Source organism: Triplophysa rosa, linkage group LG25, assembly GCF_024868665.1.
Source record: "Triplophysa rosa linkage group LG25, Trosa_1v2, whole genome shotgun sequence".
NCBI classification, from domain to species: Eukaryota; Metazoa; Chordata; class Actinopteri; order Cypriniformes; family Nemacheilidae; genus Triplophysa; species Triplophysa rosa.
In genome coordinates this window covers 9,911,812-9,932,421 of record NC_079914.1, presented here as the reverse complement: position 1 = coordinate 9,932,421, position 20,610 = coordinate 9,911,812, and the positions used below count along the sequence as shown (strand labels likewise).

General features: G+C 37.6%; 2 protein-coding genes across 4 annotated transcripts; one reads left to right on the top strand and one right to left on the bottom strand.

The window, feature by feature from the left end:
- Nucleotides 1-1,716: 1,716 nt before the first annotated feature.
- Nucleotides 1,717-13,110, top strand: mef2b (myocyte enhancer factor 2b). Of its 2 annotated transcripts, none has more exons than XM_057326014.1 (9): nt 1,717-1,811; nt 6,390-6,477; nt 6,878-7,081; nt 7,503-7,631; nt 8,155-8,335; nt 9,733-9,878; nt 10,247-10,343; nt 10,476-10,578; nt 11,356-13,110. In XM_057326014.1, the coding sequence occupies exons 2-9, from the start codon at nt 6,424-6,426 to the stop codon at nt 11,678-11,680; spliced, it is 1,239 nt and encodes a 412-aa protein (XP_057181997.1). In that variant the 5' UTR covers nt 1,717-1,811; nt 6,390-6,423; the 3' UTR covers nt 11,681-13,110. The 2 variants fall into 2 exon arrangements, with proteins under 2 accessions (XP_057181997.1, XP_057181996.1); XM_057326013.1 differs by having other exon boundaries at nt 9,733-9,896.
- A 2,377-nt stretch (nt 13,111-15,487) lies between these two features.
- Nucleotides 15,488-20,526, bottom strand: tmem161a (transmembrane protein 161A). Of its 2 annotated transcripts, none has more exons than XM_057325776.1 (12): nt 20,419-20,526; nt 19,173-19,276; nt 19,006-19,089; nt 18,786-18,883; nt 18,432-18,588; nt 18,135-18,286; nt 17,968-18,028; nt 17,729-17,872; nt 17,519-17,632; nt 17,186-17,360; nt 16,921-17,017; nt 15,488-16,586 (listed from the first exon to the last, which is right to left on the bottom strand). In XM_057325776.1, the coding sequence occupies exons 1-12, from the start codon at nt 20,419-20,421 to the stop codon at nt 16,291-16,293; spliced, it is 1,485 nt and encodes a 494-aa protein (XP_057181759.1). In that variant the 5' UTR covers nt 20,422-20,526; the 3' UTR covers nt 15,488-16,290. The 2 variants fall into 2 exon arrangements, with proteins under 2 accessions (XP_057181759.1, XP_057181758.1); XM_057325775.1 differs by lacking the exon at nt 20,419-20,526 and adding an exon at nt 20,004-20,400.
- Nucleotides 20,527-20,610: the final 84 nt, after the last annotated feature.

Below are 20,610 nucleotides of genomic sequence, written 5' to 3'. Positions count from 1 at the left end.
CGAGGGGAAACTGTGTTCATGATGAGATATGAGTGGTAACAGCTTTACGGCATGTACAGTGGTTCTGTTGTGTATCTTGTTGTTACTTTATATGTGAAATGGTCTGTGAGATTTCGGTATATTACATACTGCACAGACGTCGGCTTTGATACATCTTACAGGACAAATATAATAATAGTTTTAACCATAAAAATGGTCACTGGTTAATCTTTGGTTCATTAACTATTTATATTATGATATAAATGTTACCACATGTATTTTACATACTACTAATTTTATTTATGTGGTATTTATTATAGTAGGCAATATATATAGAAGTACAATTTTATACAGCAGATATTATGAATAAACTGCATTGTACTACACTTCTGCTTAGAGATTGGCATACATGATTTGAAAAAGTTGCTTTAGTAATAAAGTTGAAAAATTAAGTTGAATGAGATGTGTGTGTTTAACTGGTTTACAAATTGACAACATGGAAACACACAAATATAGATTTATTTGCAGTGTTGGGTGTAACTAGTTACTAAGTAATTAGTTACTGTAATTTAATTACTTTCCCCTTGAAAAAGTAAAGTAAGGGATTACTCTTATTTTTTCTGTAATTTAATTAGTTATTTTTGATGTAATTAAACTAAATACTTTGTGTAATATATGTGTGTGCAATAGTGGAATTGACATCAAAATTCAAAGTCTAACTTTAAAATCTGTGCTTTAATGTATAATTCTCACATTTGTAATACTTTGGTCAGTTAATAAGAGTACTTTATGTAGTTTAATATTATTTATTTGAATGAATTAAAAGAGCCCTTTCATGCCTATCCTTGAATCACTTAACTAATCAAGGTTGATATAGGATATAGAAAGTAATAAGTAACTAAATATTTTTTGGAGAGAGTAATTTGTACAGTAATCTAATTACACTATTGAATATGTAATTAGTAACTAGTAATTAATTACTTTGTCAGAGTAACTTACCCAACACTGTTTATTTGTAATAAAGTGTATTATTAGTAAACATTAAGGTCTTGCAAACAGTTATTTTAGTGTATTTTTTATTTGATTTAATCTGCATTCATCACAATAACTGGGGTAAAACAAGACAAAAGACAAAAGTATTTTTATATATAAAAATCTATTTTGGAAATACACATAATTTTGTAATATTGTTGCGTGAAAATGTTTACTGTAGCACAGATATTAAGAAGTTGAATAAGTTTTAGCTCATAAATATCCAAACACCTAACACAGAAAATGGATATTGTAATAAAGGTTGAAGAGTGTGCCTTTTTAACTCAAAATAAAAACCCTTTATGAAACATTAAATCAATGCTTTCCCAATGGCCATTGCCTGTTGAAGTTCCTCTAATAGATTATTGGTAATTCGTAATTTTTATAACGTTTAATCAACTATAGATAAACACGAAAATATTTTAATTGTTAGTTGCCTCAGCGTTCTTTATTCACGATGTGCAAAGGATATCTAGGAGTACATTCATCAATAAATAACAGGGCGCAAGGTGGAGATGATTCGCGTCTTTCTCAGCCAATGGGAATTTAAAGAGGGCGGGACATACGGCCTTTTCTACCAAAACAGATGCGGCTACTGCAGGAAAAGCTGGAGATGATTGACGTCTTCTTCAGCCAATGGAAACTGCGTGGGGGCGTGGGACGTTTACTCAACTGTACGAACAGCAGGAGACGCGCGCCTGTCAAAAGGGCTCGACGTTTGTTAGGTGATGCTAACAAATACAAAACCTCCTGTCATCTAAATTATTATTTTGGTGTGATTTTTCTCAGTTCAAAATCAGGTAAGATCTGTTTTTGTCATTTCAAAGCCGATTTGGGAAAGTGAAAATACTACTTGTAAAAGTCACTTTCCTCGAGTATATTTAGTTAAAGAAAACAAGATAACGTTATGACAAGATATTATAACTAACGTTAGACTTCAGAGCTAAATGACAAAAGTTAAGTTTAGCTTTACCAAATGTATATCTTATGTTTATGTTAATGTCATATTTATGCATATAACTGTTCAGTTAATTGTCTGGTACAATCTCGTTGGTTGCACATGATCTGCAGTAGCGATCTCCAAAACCTGCTCTGTTGTGATTTGGTCTTGACATTTAACCCCTAGTTGTGGTTTTTGGTTGGTCCAGGTTGCTTTATGGGGGACCGTCCACAAAGTTCGTATACTGTAAAAAAACGTTTGTTGCGGTTCTTTTATACTCTCATGAAAGCTATGAAGCTGTGCACTGTCTATATTGTGCACATTCTCTACAGCATATTTGATATATTTATTTTACCTCATATTTAATCAAATCCATACTGTATTTGTATTGTTTTGTGACTATTTAACTCATACAGTTACAGTTCTATACAATAAATAATATTTGGACTTAATCAAAAATAAACATTACGCCCAATGAATTTCTTACAAGCTGTTGAAACCACGATCAATGCGTAACCTTGCTGGCAACTGAAACTTTATATATTACACAAAGTGGTATTAACACATTTTATTCACAAATTCTCACCACTTTGTCACAGCTTTTGTATATCAGTCTAGGCACTTGTGAGTTCACAGATTTATGGGGTTTTTGGGACTCCATGAACTAGTTTATAAATTAAGCTACAGGGATGCCACATCTCAGTTATTCTCAGGCACGTCTAACATAAACCCATAGACTATGCTGCATTTCACAAACTACAGAAATAATAAATCAAGCTCATTTACTTCGATTCATTGACTCATTTTAATACTAAAAACAACAGCATTATTTTTTCAAAAGCACATTTTAAGTTCATCTAGCTCCTTGAAGTTCTCAGGCCTCTCTCTTGCAAGTTTCCTCTTGTCATTTTGTATGCAAATACAAGTCTTACTTGCTATTTTCGGCTCACATAGGTTTCTCATCCACCGATACAAAAACCATCCATCAAGTTCAGCCCCCAACAGCTGAACTGCCTGTACGCTACAGGTGTCAGTTGCGTCTGGTTTTGAAACACTTTTGACCTCCATTAGCAAATAATGATACGCTCGCACAGAGCTCATTTATTGTGTTCCCGGGCTCCAACAGCTTTGACTTGTCTTGACAAAGGTGTTTGTTGTTGGTGTTCTGATAGTGTGGCCCCCATGAGGGAGCAGGCAATTACTCCCCTCCTGCCCCAGAGTAAGAGCTCCGCTGAGGGGCACTGAGTCGCCTCTGTTTGTGTGTACTCTTTCCACTGTCTGGCTTCTGGGAGAATCTCACAGGAAGCTGAACATGCACAAAGTGGATCCAGAGGTGCAACAGTTGAAATATGATGTGTGGGCCTGTGCATTATATCGGAATCACTGAAATATTGCAAATGTGCATATTGTGATGGTGGGATAGTTCACCAAAAAATGAAAATCTGTCATTTTAAAGCTGTATAACTTTCTTTCTATTGCAGAACACAAGAGAAGATATTTCGGTAACCGAACAACAGCGGTACCCATTGACTTGCATTGGTTTTGTGTCCATACAATAGAAGTGAAGGGGTACCGCTGTTGTTTGGTTACACATTGTTCTTTAATATTTAATAATCTATAATATAATAATCTATAATAAAATACATGTAATTTTTATGCTGTATATAGTGACATTAAGCCTCTTTTTTTTTGCAATTTCATGCACAAACCATCTAAACGTGAAGATGCATGAGAAACATTTGAATTCAATACAGGCTCAAAAGTTTTCAAAAATCATTATGAAACGCGTATCTAAAACTGTATCTTTGTCAATGTTTACCACAGCATCTTGTCGAGACTGGCCTTGTTTCCCAAAAGTCTAACATTTCTGAATTGAGTATAATTCCTGAAAAAAATGCAAAAATTAAGATTTCCAAAACACTTCATCTGCTATTGGTCGGCCAGGCATGTAGCCCCGCCCACATCCTCAGGTTCTTGCACTAAAAGCAACACCAAACATCATATTCATACTTTGTTTTCATGTCCATTGCTTTAAAAGCACATTCATATTACAGTTTGTTCGTTTGAAGCCTTCCTATCAGCAAATGCGTTTACAAATTTGAGGAACACTAAAATTAGCGCCCGTCACTTAGTTTGGTGATAGAGATCTCTTCACCAATGTATTTCACTTCCTCGCGTTATAATTAGGCTATATATCATGATTTACCGGCCGACCTTATACAAGCCACCTGCGCATCATGTCCATATTATCTTTGGAAACGAAGGATCGTCTTGTTTGGTCATCCGCCTTTGTGCCAGGGGGTGGGTGTGAGGGCAACGGGCACCAGCGGGTCGTGGGAACATCATCACTCTCTCCGCAAACCATTGGCGTTGAGATTTTAAAAATAGTTGAGGTCACATGTCTAATATGAGATATGATGGCTGAACTCTCTGGGGGTTTACATTGGCAGTTAGTAGGAAAAATGCCTTTTTGTGTGTAACTCCTGTGTGTAAAATCCTGCGCTTGCAACACAAAAGCGTGGGTGTGACTTCCAAGAAACGCACATACTAATAAAAATGTATACCTTATGCATTCACAGTACGTCACTTCAGATAAAAGTGTTTGCCTAATGAATATTGTATGTAAATACAAAACCTTTTTTTTACTATAAAACATGGTTTGGGGAAGCAACACCGGAGCGTTTTGTTCAATACACAAACACACAACAGATGAAGTGTGTATAACCTGTGAAACCTTTCAACGCCAAAATCGATTGTTTGTCTCCGTTTGGCTCATGAGAGAGCAGGGGGTGGATACAACTTTCCCTTCGTTGAAACACTATTATTCTAAGTGCGGTTGTAACTCTAATGCTAACTTTACTGTACCTTTAAATGGAGATGACATATTTTTAACCCACGCCTCATGGAAATGCTCGTGTTTGTGCTGGGATAACCCAGACTGTGGGGGTGTTAGCCTGCTAACTTTATTCTCAACTCAGTCTCTGTGGGGGTTTATGTAAACAGAGTAGTGACCCACTGTTAGGCTGACCATATGAGCCATTTTCTCCCGGAAATGGCCCACTGTTGTGAATTTGGGGTGGTAGTTTGATATCGGCTATAGACGGTTTCATCTTAACAACATAAACAAACGTTACTGCGCATACGCACTTTTGTGACCCCAAATTAACTTCCGGTACACATTCACAAACAATAGAGCGCCTGTAGATTATTTCTGATAACAATCAAAAGACACCGAGAAGAACAGTTACTTGACTAAACTTGTCTCTCCAAGATTTTGAATTTAGACTGCGATACCAAGCTCAACCGCTAGATGTCAATGTACCATACTGTTTCTTTAAATGTGTCAAAACTACAGGACCCATTCAACAAATTGTTTATTTAATAAAATGAACATACAACAAAATTCAACAATTAGTTTATTTAATACAATAAAATAATGATATAAATTAATATTAACATAAACAAAATAAAATAAATAGTTAGACACTAGCCAAACACAAACCGGAAGTTATCTGGGGGTCAGGCGCACGCCGGTCCGATGAAACGTCTATACGAATAACACGTGAATTATGGAAATATGAGTATTAATAAACAACTGTGCTTATCTGGCAATGGCAAATATGTTACTTAAAAAAAGTTGGGCCATTTTATCACTCTTTATGTTTGTTTCCACATAAAGATCAATTTGATTTGAAGCCAAATAAATACATTCAAACAGACTTCTTCAAGTATTCCAGCCTTAAAGGGATAGTCCACGCAAAAAATTAAAGTTCTTTCATCATTTTTTCACCCTCATTTCAAACCTGTTTGACTTTTTTTATTTCTGAAAAAAACAAAAGAAGATATTTTGATGAATGTTGGTAACCAAACAGCATTGGACATCATTGACTTCCATTGTATGAACACAAAACCACTGAGACATTTCTCAAAATGGTGAATAAATGATGACAATTTGTTTGGGTGAACTATCCCTTTAAGGCACGTTTACACCAAGGATAATAACTATACGATGACTATGGCATCATTCACATCAGGGGACAATAACGGATGTTTATTTTGCAAGAGCCCTTTAAATTGAAATGGATTTTTACATTTAGAACAAATGAAAAATGAAGAGTCTTGTATATTTGTTTTGTTTTCAAGAACAAATGTAACACTAATGTCATCCATTGCCTATAATTTGCAAAAATGTAATCTTGACATTTTAAAAACAGCTTCTTAAAGTTTTACTTGATGCTTTTTAAACAGTATAGATTTCCCATCTATTCTGGGGTCTTATTGCCTGTTTTTCTTCATTATTGGGCACTTATTTAATTTTTTTTATTTTTGTAAATTTGGGAAGAAATGTAAATATTGGCACAATTATATTTTTGTATAAAATATAAAATAAAATAAAAAACAATGTAAACGTTATTATTTACATTTCACCTTTTTACAGGTTCAGTAAAAACCTGCTCCAAACACACAATATTATGGGCCGAAAGAAGATACAGATTTCTCGGATTCTTGACCAACGCAATCGTCAGGTTGGTACGCTTCTTCAAAGCCACTTTTTTTAAGCAAGTAATACTTTTTATTGTATCTCAACCGGTAAAGCATTGTGTTAACGCTGCAAAGGTCATGGGTTAAATTTGGATAATAGCGTTTGCTAAAGTCCATAAATGCAAATTAAGCGACATTTGCAATTAATATTTTTCACACCTTGGTAGAGGTCGAGCCCAATGATCTTGGTTTTGTAGCTTTACTTTAGAATGTGATATGTTAATCCAGGGTCCCGGACATGTCAAGGTGTGAAACACAGGCTCGCTAAGATCTAAATACGTGTTTAAAATAACACTCAGTGCGAGAAGTCAAACCATGCTATCTTTGTGGGGTCTGTCAGTGGTTTCTGTAACAATAGTGCTGTGGTTTCTTGTCCCCCTGAAGGTGACATTTACCAAGCGCAAATTCGGTCTGATGAAAAAGGCGTACGAGCTGAGCGTGCTGTGCGACTGCGAGATCGCTCTCATCATCTTCAACAGCACAAACCGCCTCTTTCAGTACGCCAGCACCGACATGGACAAAGTCCTGCTGAAGTACACAGAATACAGTGAACCTCATGAGAGCCGTACCAACACTGATATACTGGAGGTACAAGCCAAATCTCTCCTTTCTGAAATTCTATGTCATTGAATAAAATGTTCTGCTTTAATGGTTTTACATTTGATTTCATTTCAATGAATCAATTCAACTACCATCAGCTTTTCAACTTTAACTACAATAGTGGCCAAAACGTATGCTTTTAATGCCCCCTCAGGCTATATTAAAGCATCAAAATATGAGGTGTAAGGTGCAAAATTCTTCCCAAAGCTGAACCTCAGTTTACACTCCAAACACAGCTATGCAACGTGCATACAATTTGTATGCGTCTTTAATAATGTGTTTGAATAAAAAGCATTTATTTCTCAAAGTAGGACGTCACTTTTGGCCATGTCTGTTAGGCTGTGGTGTTCATGTGGGAGGTACAGGTTCAACTTTGTCCTCCGTCCTGATCCCATGACTCTCTCTCCAGACTTTGAGAAGGAAAGGATTGGGGCTGGATAGTTCTGAGGTCGATCATGAAGAAAGCTTGTCATTCGGAACAGACAAATATCAGCACAGCGACGGCATGGATCTATCCATCGCTCGCCAGCGCTATTATGTGAGTTTAAATCATTCTTACGACAGAACCTGTGGTCACTCTGTGGTTTCATAATGCTTTTACATCGTGAACATTACCTGCAATAAATCAGTGAGACATATACACTTGTTTATGCGAAATGCATGCAAACTATACTTAAAGGGATGGGTCACCTCAAATGAACATTTTGTCATTTATTCACCCTCATGTTGTTTAAAACCTGTATGCGACTCTTTCTTCGGTGGAGCATAAAGATGATATTTTGAGAAATGTCTAAAATTGTTTATGGTGTCCATATAATGGAAGTCAATGGGGTTCAGTGTTGTTTGGTTGCCAACATTCCTCAAAATATTTTCTTTAGTGTTCTGCAGAAGAAAGAAGGGTTTGGAATGACATGACGGTGAGTAAACGATGAAAGAATTTTCTTTTTGGGTGAACTGTCCCTTTAATCAATCTATGCTTTATATACCTACTTGCATGCATTTGTTTTTCTACCATGCTCACTTAATGTGTCTCAGTTTAAACACTTGAAATCTTTTCCCAGGCTCCTTCAGTCATTTCTACAGAAGCTCAGATGATGGGTTCAAGTATTGAAAATGGCTACGCCAACTCCTCTAATCCAAACCTTGGCAGGACATTGTCCTACAAACCTCTGTGCACCAGACCTGGCTCAGCCGGTTCTACTGGCTCCAACTCTCATGCGGCACTCGGGGGTCCACACTCAGGTAAAGCCCATATCATTTAAAAACACGAGGTCGTTTCTTTTGAAACCATTAAACAACCTTTATTTTAAGAATGCATCAGGCTTTTAACCCTACTTTGTATTATTAGATATGCTAACCATATATAACCAAACTACTATATTTATTAAAGGAACAGTTCACCCAAAAATGAAAATTCTGTCTTCATTTACTCACCCCCGAGTTGTTCCAAATCTTTTTTTTTTGTTCTGATGAACACAGAGAAAGATATTTGGAAGAATGTTTGTAACCAAACTGTTCTTGGCCACCATTGACTACCATAGTAGGAGAAATTGCTTTATAAATTTGTTTGTTCTGTCGAACACAAAAGAAGATATTTTGACTACCATTGCCATTTTCCTATTACACTCATAGAAGAACCTTTTTTGTCTAAATGGTTCTATAAAGAACCTTTAACATCCAAAGAACCGTTCTGTTTCCCAAAAGGTTCTTTGTGGCGAAAAAAGGTTCTTTAGATTATAAAAAGGTAAGAAAGAGATGGTTCTTTGTGGAACCAGAAATGGTTCTTCTATGGCATCACCGTGAAGATCCTTTTAAGCACCTTTATTTTTAAGAGTGTATAGTCAATGGTGGTCAGGAACTATTTGGTTACAAGCATTCTTCCAAATATCTTTCTCTGTGTTCATCAGAACCAAAACAAAAAATTATACAGATTTGGAACAACTCGAGGGTGAGTAAATGAATTCGTGAATTCTGTACATTTAAAGGCTTTTGTTGTTGAAGAGACTCACCTGCTGCATTAAACTGAATATACTGGTATATCTATTATATCATAGCAATTGTTTATTTGATTATTTTTAATGGGTTAGTATACATAACGCTCCCCGAATGGAGCATCTTAGTTCTTTGTTCACAGGAAGTTGTCTTATGCATGAAACAGACCCCGCTTCTCAGTCACATACACATATGAGACAGTCTCTAAATGGCGAGCTGTGGTTTAGAGTAGAACATTGCACCTTCTGAAGTTTATGAAGCATCATCCGTGTGACTATTAGTGGTGCATCATGGGAAAGCCGCGTTACAGTACCTGCCCGTTATGTTGTGGTCGCATCCAGCGCTAAAGCTCAGCGTTTAGCACAGAACGTAGCTTCTAATTGTGTCTGCGGTCTTACAAATGAATCCTTTTTGATGTAGAAGCAGACGGCCAGGCTTCTCAACGTCTGAATCCTCAGATCAAGGCAGGTTCACGCTTATCAGTGGAATTTGTGCAGGTGTCGAACCTAGATAGTGAATTAAAGGCCATATGGTGGAGAAGACTTCTCCTTTTAGTGACCGACAGAGAAGGAGGGAGAGAGAATGAGAGAGAAACTAAAAAAAATCGCACCCACATCTTGTTTTTCACTTCCCATATGACTGTGAAGGTCTGGGCTACTCGATGTTCTCCCATGGCAACCTGAGCAGAGCTTTGGAGATGAAGACTCCGCCCCCTCTGAGTATGACCGGAGATGGACGGCGAATCGACCCGCACGCCGGGCTGTGTGCAACTCGCAGCAATCTGACCAATGCCGTGAGAGAGTCCACCAAAGTACTCATTTACATATCCATGAGTGTTTTGTTTTGATGTTACAACAGTAATTGTGATATTATAGACATTTTTGGGGTTCTATTAAAGGGAGTTCACCCCAAAATAAAAATTCTGTCATTATTTATTGACCCTCATGTCATTTAAAACTTGTATATGACTCTTTCTTCTGTGAAACACAAAAGAAGATATTTCGAGAAATGTCTCTGTGGTTTTGTGTACATACAATGGAAGTCAGTGGAGTCTAATGTTGTCTGGTTACCATCATTCCATAAAATATATTTTTATATATACAGTATAAGCAAATATAGGCTACTCTAATGTAAAAATGTGTGTTTTTGTTTTTTATCTAGAGAGCTTTGTATCAGAGTATGCACGTTGGGGGACACATGATGACGATGGGCAAGACGGGCTTACTGGGTCACAGTCTGGCGAACTACGGGGCTTCAGGTGAGAGCCAAATAAAAATACTGGGTCACATACACACATGTAATGCAATTATGTATATTTTTGTATATTACATTCATATTTTATTGTTATAACTATAGCCTATTTGCAGACATTAATTGCTTATTTTAACAGACTACAGTCACCCCAGTTACGCTGTGGGCTATCAGCGCAATTCTATGAATACATGGCAACCTTTGCCTCATCAGGACGGCCACCAATCCATGATCAGCCCAGGGTGAGACGTCTTCTATTTTTTATGTTAAACACATGAAATATTAAAACGCACGTGTTTATTACTGTAAATGATGACATTTAAAATTTCTAAATTTATCTAAATTTGTATTATCTATAACATTTATTAATTTATTACACTACTGTATTTAAAATTAAATTTTGTTTCGTATCAATACATTTTGTTTAATTTCATTTGTATGCCATTTTTTCATTGTAAAAATATAAAATAGTATGGTACTTAAAAAAAATTTGTATAAATTTTTAGTTTTGTGAGAGTACACAATATGTATATAAGCCCATATTTAAAGTCCCTGTGAACATGGAAGTTGCGATTGTTTTTACTTCTATATTCTGATGCATTTCCGAGTGAAAAGTAATTTCGAATGAGAAAAATAGTGGGTGCGGCTTGTGTTTTTACTGTGAACTGTTTGGATGTATAAAATCAGCCGTTGCATTTTGAAATGAAACTGGCAGCAGACTGACAGTTAAAGGGGAGGAGTTAACGGATGCTCCGCCCAAGCCGTCTAATTTACATCATTTGAGAAGGATAATCACTACAGGGCAGAAGTGCATTTTCAGATTTTAACTGAAAATTATGAGGGCACATGAATTTTAAAAAGAGAATGACACTGATGTTTGATGTTTACAATAAACGCGGCAATATTTCATGAAAAAAAGGAATTGTAATATTTAATTTCACTGGGAGTTTAATGTAGGCTATGTATAACCAACAAAACACACAGTCTCAGGTAACAGGTGTCTGTCATTTTCATTGTAGGATGGGCTCAGGAGGAAGCTTCACATCCCAGAGCTCCTCACCCACCTCCTCGCCCCACCCCTCCCTCAACCTGAACATCAAATCTGAGCGCACCACTCCTGACCACACGCTTTCAGCCACGCCCCCCGCCGGTCACATGGTGCAACACTCGCCAATGGAAGAACCCAAAGTGTTAAGCCACTCTCCGAAAGAATATACTGCTTTGGAGAGAGAGGAGATACAGAAGGGAGGTTTCTCCAGTCAGCACTGTCCACACAGAGACCCTGAAGGGAAAGGCGATCCGTCTCTGAAGCAACGTGACATCAGTAATGGATGGATAAGATAGTAGTCCATGTCTCTTATGGCAGATAAATGTTGATAAAAAAATAAGAATTATAGAGAATCAGCATTATCCAGCAATGGCTCTGGTTCTAAATGCCTCATTTTGGAAAGATGTGTTTGGTTTTTACATGTTAAACAGACAGAAACTTGAGCTCGGGCTCTTTTTTAATTTGTTTGCAGCTTTCTTCACGTTTAAAAGAAACACGCATCACATTTGCTTCATTATAATCAGTGATGCAAATGATATTTAACAGGTGATGCGTCACATATTTTTCATGTCGCTTAAAAGACTGAATGCAATGTACACAATTGTCACTATAACATAATAAATGTGATCCGTTTTATATTGAACCGATAAAAATCACAAAGGTATTCTCATCAATATCATCAGATTTTTCACCAGAGCAGCATTCACAAATCAATGCTTCTCCTATTTAGAATTGGGATTTTTAGTTTTCATGTAAAAATGATCTTTATTCAGGACAGGCTCCTTTTCTAACTTTAAACCGATGTTTTTATGTACAGTACTTTATGTAACTGTATCTGAAACTGTTGAGGCCTTTTCGTGCCTGTTTTCTGTTACTGTCAAGATCAAATTATTCTGTTGTATAATATGCAACACTCAGTTGCGTTGCATTGTTTCCACCTGCCATTTGCTTTGTTACTTAAGCTTGTTTTATGAGTTTTGTGTGAATAATGTGTAACTTCTTGCTGTTCATGTCGTGCCCCCTAACCATTGTTCAAGTATTCTCAGTTGAAGTGCGTTGCAGTGGCCACAAGAGGGCAGCACGTGACTCAAAATACACCAGGCGCCTCTTAAAACTTGTTTCCTCATGTCACGATACTTTGTAATCTTCTACAAAAAATTTAAAGAACCGCATTTGTACTTGTGTAACAGTATCATACATTAAAACGCAATGGTATCAAGGCATTTAAACTCTTATTTAAACTTTAGAGGCAATATGTGATATAAAAATTGTGTAGAAGCACCTACCCTGTTGAAAAAAACAGCATATGCTTATTTTATTATGTATTATGTTTATTATGGGTTATGTATGTTTTGATGCTGGTTTGACCAGCTAAGGACCAGTTTAAACCAGCATTAAAACATACCAAACCAGCATATGCTGTTTTTTTCAACAGGGTAACCTGTTTGTAAGACACATGAACTGTAAACCAATCATTATTTGAATTTTGTACCATGGTCGACAAAGATGTTGACCCAACTTTTCATGTTTATTTTAGGCAAAGTGTACTTCATGGAGTAAGTACTACAAGTACTTGTAAGTGTACCATTTTAAAACTGTTTTTGACTAAATTGGTCCACTTTGTAGTTTATAAAGGCATACATTTAAGTATACTTTAGCCTTTTAAGTGTCACTGTTTCTTTGGTGAAACCCTTGGGTTTGTTTAAAATTTTCACAATTAAATTCTATAAAGCCTATCAAACTTTATCACTGGGTGTACGTCTCTAGAATAAGTATTTGACCAGTTTATTATAACATAAACTATGCAGAAAAAGTACCTGGTCTAAAATAAATTAATTCTCATAATTACTATTTAAGTGATTTTCTTGCTCAGCAATAATCTGCCAAGTGTCTACTTTCATAAAAGACTAACTTTAGGTGTGTAACATTCATTTAAGTTTACATTACATTTACATTTCTGTGTGTATTCTCAGTACATTTAGTGACCGTTAAAAGGTTAAGATTAGTTTACAACTTCATTTTTCTGAAAATTAGATAAAGTATATTTCTGAGAAGTACATAAAAGGGAAGTTTAACCCTTTCTTGCATGAATTATCACAGCCTCAGGATTCTTTTCCTATGTGTTGTATTGTTAGTCTTAATGCGTGGAAAACAAGATTTGAACCTTTGAAACTTATTTTCCCACATTTTTGTCAAAACCCTCACAAGAATACACAAGAAATGGCTTTTTGATAGCTAAAGAAAAGAAGTATCATACTTGAATAAAATGTTTGCAAGGCCTGTACTACTACCTAGTGTACGTAAACACCAATAAAGTATTCTGCTTTCCTTTATCCAGAATACATCAATGTCGGTCTTAAAGTCTCCCAAAAAAGGTTCCAGGGAACCTATGTATTTTGTTTTAAGATACTATTACCTACACATTACAGTATATACTGTAAATATTATTAACAAGCAACATCAAGGTTCAAAGCAGTCGGCACATCAAATCCCTCACAGTTAAATGCAACGTGTATGTGAGACCATCACAGTACCAGCACTGTTCTTTCTTTCTCTATACATCCAACTCATCAGCATTTGATTTCATCTGTGACCCCTGTTACTACATCCAACACTATTATAATCACCATAACACTCCAAATCAAGACGCACATCCGCCATCACAAACACACATATCTATTATGTCTGTACTCAATTACATTCAAATATTTCTCAGACACCCGTTCGCACCACCTCCAAACCCTTAAGCTATTAAAAAGCTGAAAATTTCCTGGAATCACCCATCTCTCCAGATCGTCAGCACGGCCCACCCTACATCGTTTGAAAAGAGGGTCACGGAGGTCATGTCTGGGCAGGTCCCGAGGGGCAGATGGGACGAGTCTGGAGGGCACGTCTGAATGGTCCTCGGTCCAGTCCCTATAGCAACAGCCAGGCCCGCAATGAGTCTCAGACTGGGCCTCCTGACAGATGCACATAATTAATGTGATTATATAGATATGTCAACCCTGTCACCCTTCACTTCATTAAGCCAGACATGACTTCCAGACGTGTCATCGCCCTGCTTGTCATGGGAAAAAATATACGTCTGAGTTTGAGACGAGACGTTGGTGGGACGGAGGGTCTGGGTGGCGAGACTGGATAATGCAGACTTGTCCGTGAATACCTAACTAAGGTGAAAAAACGATCACAGAAGAATTATGAATGTGAATCTCAAATGTGCCCACAAAAATACTATTGTACACACTCACCCAAAGCGTGTTTTTACAAAAGACAAATGAAGAAAAAAGCGATAACAATGAGCAAATATTTTGTTAATTTGACGTGAAGTGGCAAAATTTGTTCAAATCATCCATTTTCCAAGATCTAACAGTAACCATGTGACCTCACATCAGCACCTTGGTCTGTTCTGACTGGAAGTCTGATATTGTCAGCCAGGAATCATATCATCTTTCAGACTAAACACTAAAACCTGTGACATATAAAGACAAATGGGCTGAGCTGAAGTGTTTAAAAAAACGTTTTTGATGTTAATGTTCGGCATGCAATTGCAACTCTAAAACATGAGAGGCAAAAACACACCAGACAAAATTATTTTATGTATGTTTTGCATATCAATAGAATAGAATCAAGCACCGGTTTGTGAGTTTTCCCAACAATTTATGGGTTTCTAAGAAATAGTTTCGCTAAATTATTTAGTAGTGATAAACCAATTTTAGATTTTATGTGCATCTTACCAAATTATTCATATGATCAGCCAATAAACTTAATTGCAAATGAGTATATTTAGTATCCTGTAGTCAAATCATCTTAAAAAGATTTAGCCAAAAGGTTTACCCAAAAATAAAAACGTGTATTCACAATTTATTCACCCTTGTGTTCAAACCACAGAAGATATTTTGAGAAATGTCTGTGGTGTTCATATATTAGAAGTCAATGAGGGTCAATGTTTATCTATCAACATTCTTCAAAATATCTTCTTTTGTGTTCTGCAGAAGAAAGTCGCAGGTTTGGAATGACATGAGGGTGAATAAATGATTAAAGGACCTTCATTTCTGGATGAGCTATTCCATTAAATCGTAATAGAAACGAGACTCGTGTTCCTTTTTTAAAATAATTTATTATTAGGAATCAAATGAGATGTTGATTGACACTAGTAAATGAATAAATAAATCTGAACATAATCAGTAAAACATTGTTAAGCTTGTTTTAAGACTGCAATTCTAAACTATTTGAAATCCCTGATGACTTCCTCGGACAGTAGTTTGGCAGCTAATGTAGTGAACCGAATAAATGAAACTACAATGAAACGCAAAGAAAAATGTCAAGCACCGCACTGAACTGTACATAACAAGTCATCGGCTATATAGCGAACGCGGTATTTAAAATACACGGTAATATTCTGATAAAAAAAATCCAAGGCAACATACAAAATGAAATTAAATCTTCATTTGTTTGACTACTGCGCTCAAGAAATTTGCACTTGCTGGTGAAAGAAACACTATTTCGCATCCCTGAGTTCACAGGCCCTCAGAACTGCATCATGATGCAAAGGCTGCCATATCAGGCAACTACTGTGATTATGCAAATGAGGCATCTGACCAATTGTTGATTGGTTTAGATCAGTTTCAAATGTTATCGTAACATAAACTTTTTTTTGAAACAGCTTATCTATAACTAGCATCTTTGCGTTGTACCAAGTAAATACTTCCCCCCCTTGTGTACCAGCAATGTGCCAAATCATAACAATAAAGATTATGAAGTACTGTATAGGTTTTGATGATTCAGGCATGAATATTTGTTCTCATGGCACCAAATGGTGTTGCAAGGCAGTTCATGATGATGCTGCAGTACCTCTATATTTCACAAACTGGATTTAGTGCATAGAATATTCATTTCAGGACACTTTTCAATTGTGCATTAGATACTGATGGAAGTAGATGCCGAACAAGCTGCTGATGAGTTGACAGGCCGCAACCCACCAAGTGAGGAAGGCGAAGATGCCCTTGAAGAAGAGGGGTGTGAAGACCCCGCGTAAGGCAACGAATAATTCGGTCAGGTGGGCGACGGTGGCTTGGATGTCTTCCTCCATGTCTTCCATGTCCTCGTCGTCTTCGAGTCTGGGGGCCGGCGAAGGCGTGACGGGAAGGATTGGAGCGGGGGTCACACCTGGGGTCTCTGCTCCGAGCCCCCATGAGAAGTCACCTGAGGAGAACAGTGATGGAACAAATTATAACTAGATTCTGATGCTGATTTATTCCTTCCGAAATCAGATCGATGCCGATTGACCGGTCAGACCATGCACTGGTCATCGTCACAATACAAGCGTGTTTAGGATGGTAACAAATGTGTGTCTATGTGGTTGCTAAAGCATTCTACAGAGTTTTAAATATGAGCAGATATTACTGATATACCGATACAATGTTACTTTTAAAGGTTACACTGAGCAGTACGTGTGAAGGCATTTCTGAAATTCTTCAACCTGAGAGGACACCAAATCTTTACATATAAACCGATATTTAACAGTCAAGTGACCCACCTAAAGATTTGAGCGCCAAGGTGGAGAAAAGTACAAGCAGAATGGGCAAAAGATACTGGAGGGTGACCACTGTCAGGTAGCAGAAAACTCGTGTCACCTGCACACAAGTTTGGAAAAACAATCATAACATGATAATGTAAAAGAACCCAGTAACATTGTATTTAAGAATAACTGTAAATAGTACGTAACATTGTGTACTCTGTTAAACTGGCATGTAATGTTTACTAAATGTGAAGTCAAACAATGCTTTGAAATCTTATCTTGCCTTTCTCTGGATGTCAATGGCAGCGATACGCCCCGCCTCTTTCCTCATATGCTCCACCCACTTCTGAGACAGATTGAGGTAGGCCTGCAGGTGGTACCTCGTGAGCATAAGCCGCAAAACACAGAGAACCACAATCGTCCACAGACGCACCGAGTTAAAAGCCGAACTGGAAAGCCTGCAAAATTATACATAAACATAACATTTCTGTTGCAGGTCTATTGCAAATGCTTTGCAAACGTTTTGAAACGTCATTCTGAAGCAGAAAAATGGAACAAAATCCAAGTCAATATTTAAACGTTCAATTGTGAACTAAATTTGATTGAACATGCTTACAGGGTGACTGAGGTCTTTCCCATGGGGGCGTTGCCAAGGAAGTCTCGAGCAATAGGTTTGATCCACATTACAATAACCACCAGTGGAGACAGAAAACTCATTTGTAACAGGATTCTGAAAAGAAAAAAATCCAACTCATCATAACAGTCAAACTTTCAAACTCTCAATTTACATGAAATAATTCTGCAATAAAATCAGCAGTCGCCTTACTGAATGATTGGACGGTCTGCATTCATCTGAACCGCGTCCAGGTGAGTTTGGGCCAATCGAAGTCCGGGGAAAGCGAGGAGAGCTCCAATGAAGGCACAAATAACAGCCAGACCCAATTTTACGGAGAGCTTGGTGAATGGAATTCTGAACCAAGACAGATCAAAACATAAATCCTGAATTTACTGATGATAACTATATTTGAAGGGGTAATGATGTCTAACCATCAATGTTTTACTTACGACCACTCGTAGCCGTGCTGTTTGGCGAAGACTTCAAAATTGTCAAAGACATTTGTAAAACCTTCAAACATAAATGAACAAATTTAAATGTTTTATTACAATGACAATAGTTGCAACTAGATATTAAACATCAAAACACCATTAGGAATATAGAAGCCGGGACATACCGGGCTCAAGACCAAACTCCAGATAGTCTTCTCTCACTACAAGAACCAGCATGGCCACAAGCAGCGATAAGAAGCCAAAAGCCAGACACACCGAACGCTCGCCACCCTCCTCAGAACTGAAGTAGTGGCTCGTGAGAACATACAGGGTCCTCCTGAGAACTTCAGTCAAGGAGGACAAGACAAATCTACAAAGGAGACTCGAACCAAACTTCGCAGGCAGCAATGCTCGCAAGACTTCCTAAACTGTCCTAAAATTATACAGGTGAAGAACTTATGGTGGTTTAGGGCGAAGGATACAGGCAGAAGAAAATAGTCAGCACACACCAGATGGCAGCGATATTGACCTCCTTGCTGGCGTCCACCACGCTGTAATAGCCTTCGGTGAAAAGGTAGATCCCCGTGGCATACACGGCAAAGTCAATGAGCCACTGATACTCCACAAAGAACCGTAGAACTGTGGGAAACAGGGAACCAAGATAGATAATAGAATGAGATGGACTTAGTCTGAAAAAGAGGATATGGAATATATGGAACATGCATACATGGGGAATATATAGTGAAAATCTTACAGAAGAAATACTACTTCCCCTTAGCGTTTCAGATACAGGAACACTAAGCAATTCATATTTTCGTGGATCATTCAAGACCTACCAAGAGCATCCATGACACCAACAGGAGCACTTTCCAAATGAAGATCGATGTCTTTCGGAACCGTGAGCGGCTTGGATTCTCCTTGTCCATTTTGTCTCCTGTAAACCATAAGAGATCAGTGAATTAACAGGTGTACCAATCCAGTTATCCATGTTAAGATAAATGCGATGTGTAGTCAACTACAGTTGTATATAATGAAACCGACGTAAGCCGCTCCAACCTGTCTCGTCTTCCCGTCTTTGGAATTTGCTTTCCTGCAAGAGCACACAGCTCACCCTCAGACGGATGTTTGAACTTGAAAAGACTGAGAAAATAAACAGGAGATGAAATTAAAAAGAAACAGGAGCCAGATCATGTTGATCTATAGAATACAATGTATATGCATACCTGCCATTACATAAAAGCCAGCGTGCAAAGGAGAGATGGGGGGCCATCCTTTGCATAATGCTGACCGCCAGCAAGCTCACCACCAACTGAACACCCATCAGCGCCTTGAAGGACAACAACATAAAGACATTTAACTATAGAAATCGATCTTTAAAGGTGTACTATTATTTAGGTTGACTACCAACAGTATCTGCTACACTGGAACTGAATTATATTCTTGAGGGTTTACAAGCAAAAATGTGCAGGGCATGTGTTTATATTTGTTCTTATTTACAAATATACATGTTATTTGAGATGTAAAGTGGTTTGGGGTCATCATTTTAGCGGTACTATTGTGATAGGCGGATGAACTTCCGGTTGTGAGTGAATCGTTCTCTACGTCAACGGTCACCTTGCGCATCGCGATTCGCGCGGACGTTGAATGTTTCATGACTTCGGGAGATTGAACATAACTTTTTTGTAACTTAAAATGTTAATTGTCGCATTAGTCTCTCTTTAACGCGTTTAATATTTAATTATTAAGGCTGTACTTTTAAAACATCGTGTATTTTCACGTTTATCACGATGCAGTGTTTCCAAGTGCACTTGTATTTCAAGGCAATTTGTTTGTTTTGCCAAATGAGGTAAGAGTCGAAATATTTTTTTGTGGGAACAGACCGTATATAATCATAATTTAACAAATGTCACGGTTGAACTGTGGTTTCTACAGTAAACAAAATCGTCCATTTGAGGTTGCTGTTTTTGTACTACAAACACCACAGTTTCAAAGTGGTTACAGTAGAAAAACAGTGGTAAATTTTTGTAAGACTTAAATGTAGTAACGTTACCTACCATTAAGCAACTCCAGACTGTGGCAGTCACTCAAGATGAGCAATGGAGTCATGCTGTCAAAGTTGGAGCACAGGTGGCGAGTTCAAACCCCCAACCCATTGAGAGACATGCATGGGTAGTTTGCTAACATGCTACAGCTAAACACCCGATATTGCAATATTAATCGACGACTGGGACCCTCTGCAGGGATCGGTGCCAAATCTTTTGCCACAGTCACTTTAAAAAGTAACACGTGCGCTACGGATCAAAAATAGACATGCAAAGCCAAACCAGTCCAACACATCAGCCTGAGCTAAGTTACCATTAATGCTAACAAGACAACAATACCGAGTCTGCAAACAATAAACAACTGCATCAGTCGTGTTTAAAGTGCACGTTTAGTCGATTTTAAAGTAACTCAAGTAAACATACTGACCATTTTCGATTGTTGAGTTTAATGAATGAGGTTTCACCCATGTAGAGGCGCACTCGTGGTGACACTTCAATGTTCAAACAGCTGAAAGAGTGTTTTGATGACGCCAGCACCGAACGCTCGCTCTGATTGGTCCATATCGGCAACGCATGAGACGCACGGTTCGATTGGTCGAGGAGTGTGAGCGTCTGCGAT

What these genes read in the sequence shown, in the direction of transcription:
- mef2b (XM_057326013.1), top strand. Translation starts at nt 6,424, where the DNA reads ATGGGCCGAAAGAAGATACAGATTTCTCGGATTCTTGACCAACGCAAT. An exon ending in CCGTGAGAGAGTCCACCAAA is followed by an intron (nt 9,897 to 10,246) that starts GTACTCATTTAC and finishes TTTTTTATCTAG; the next exon opens with AGAGCTTTGTATCAGAGTAT. An exon ending in GGCGAACTACGGGGCTTCAG is followed by an intron (nt 10,344 to 10,475) that starts GTGAGAGCCAAA and finishes TTATTTTAACAG; the next exon opens with ACTACAGTCACCCCAGTTAC.
- tmem161a (XM_057325776.1), bottom strand. An exon ending in CTGACTATTTTCTTCTGCCT is followed by an intron (nt 18,287 to 18,431) that starts GTATCCTTCGCC and finishes TGAAGTTCTCAG; the next exon opens with GAGGACCCTGTATGTTCTCA. An exon ending in GGAAAGACCTCAGTCACCCT is followed by an intron (nt 17,361 to 17,518) that starts GTAAGCATGTTC and finishes ATAATTTTGCAG; the next exon opens with GCTTTCCAGTTCGGCTTTTA.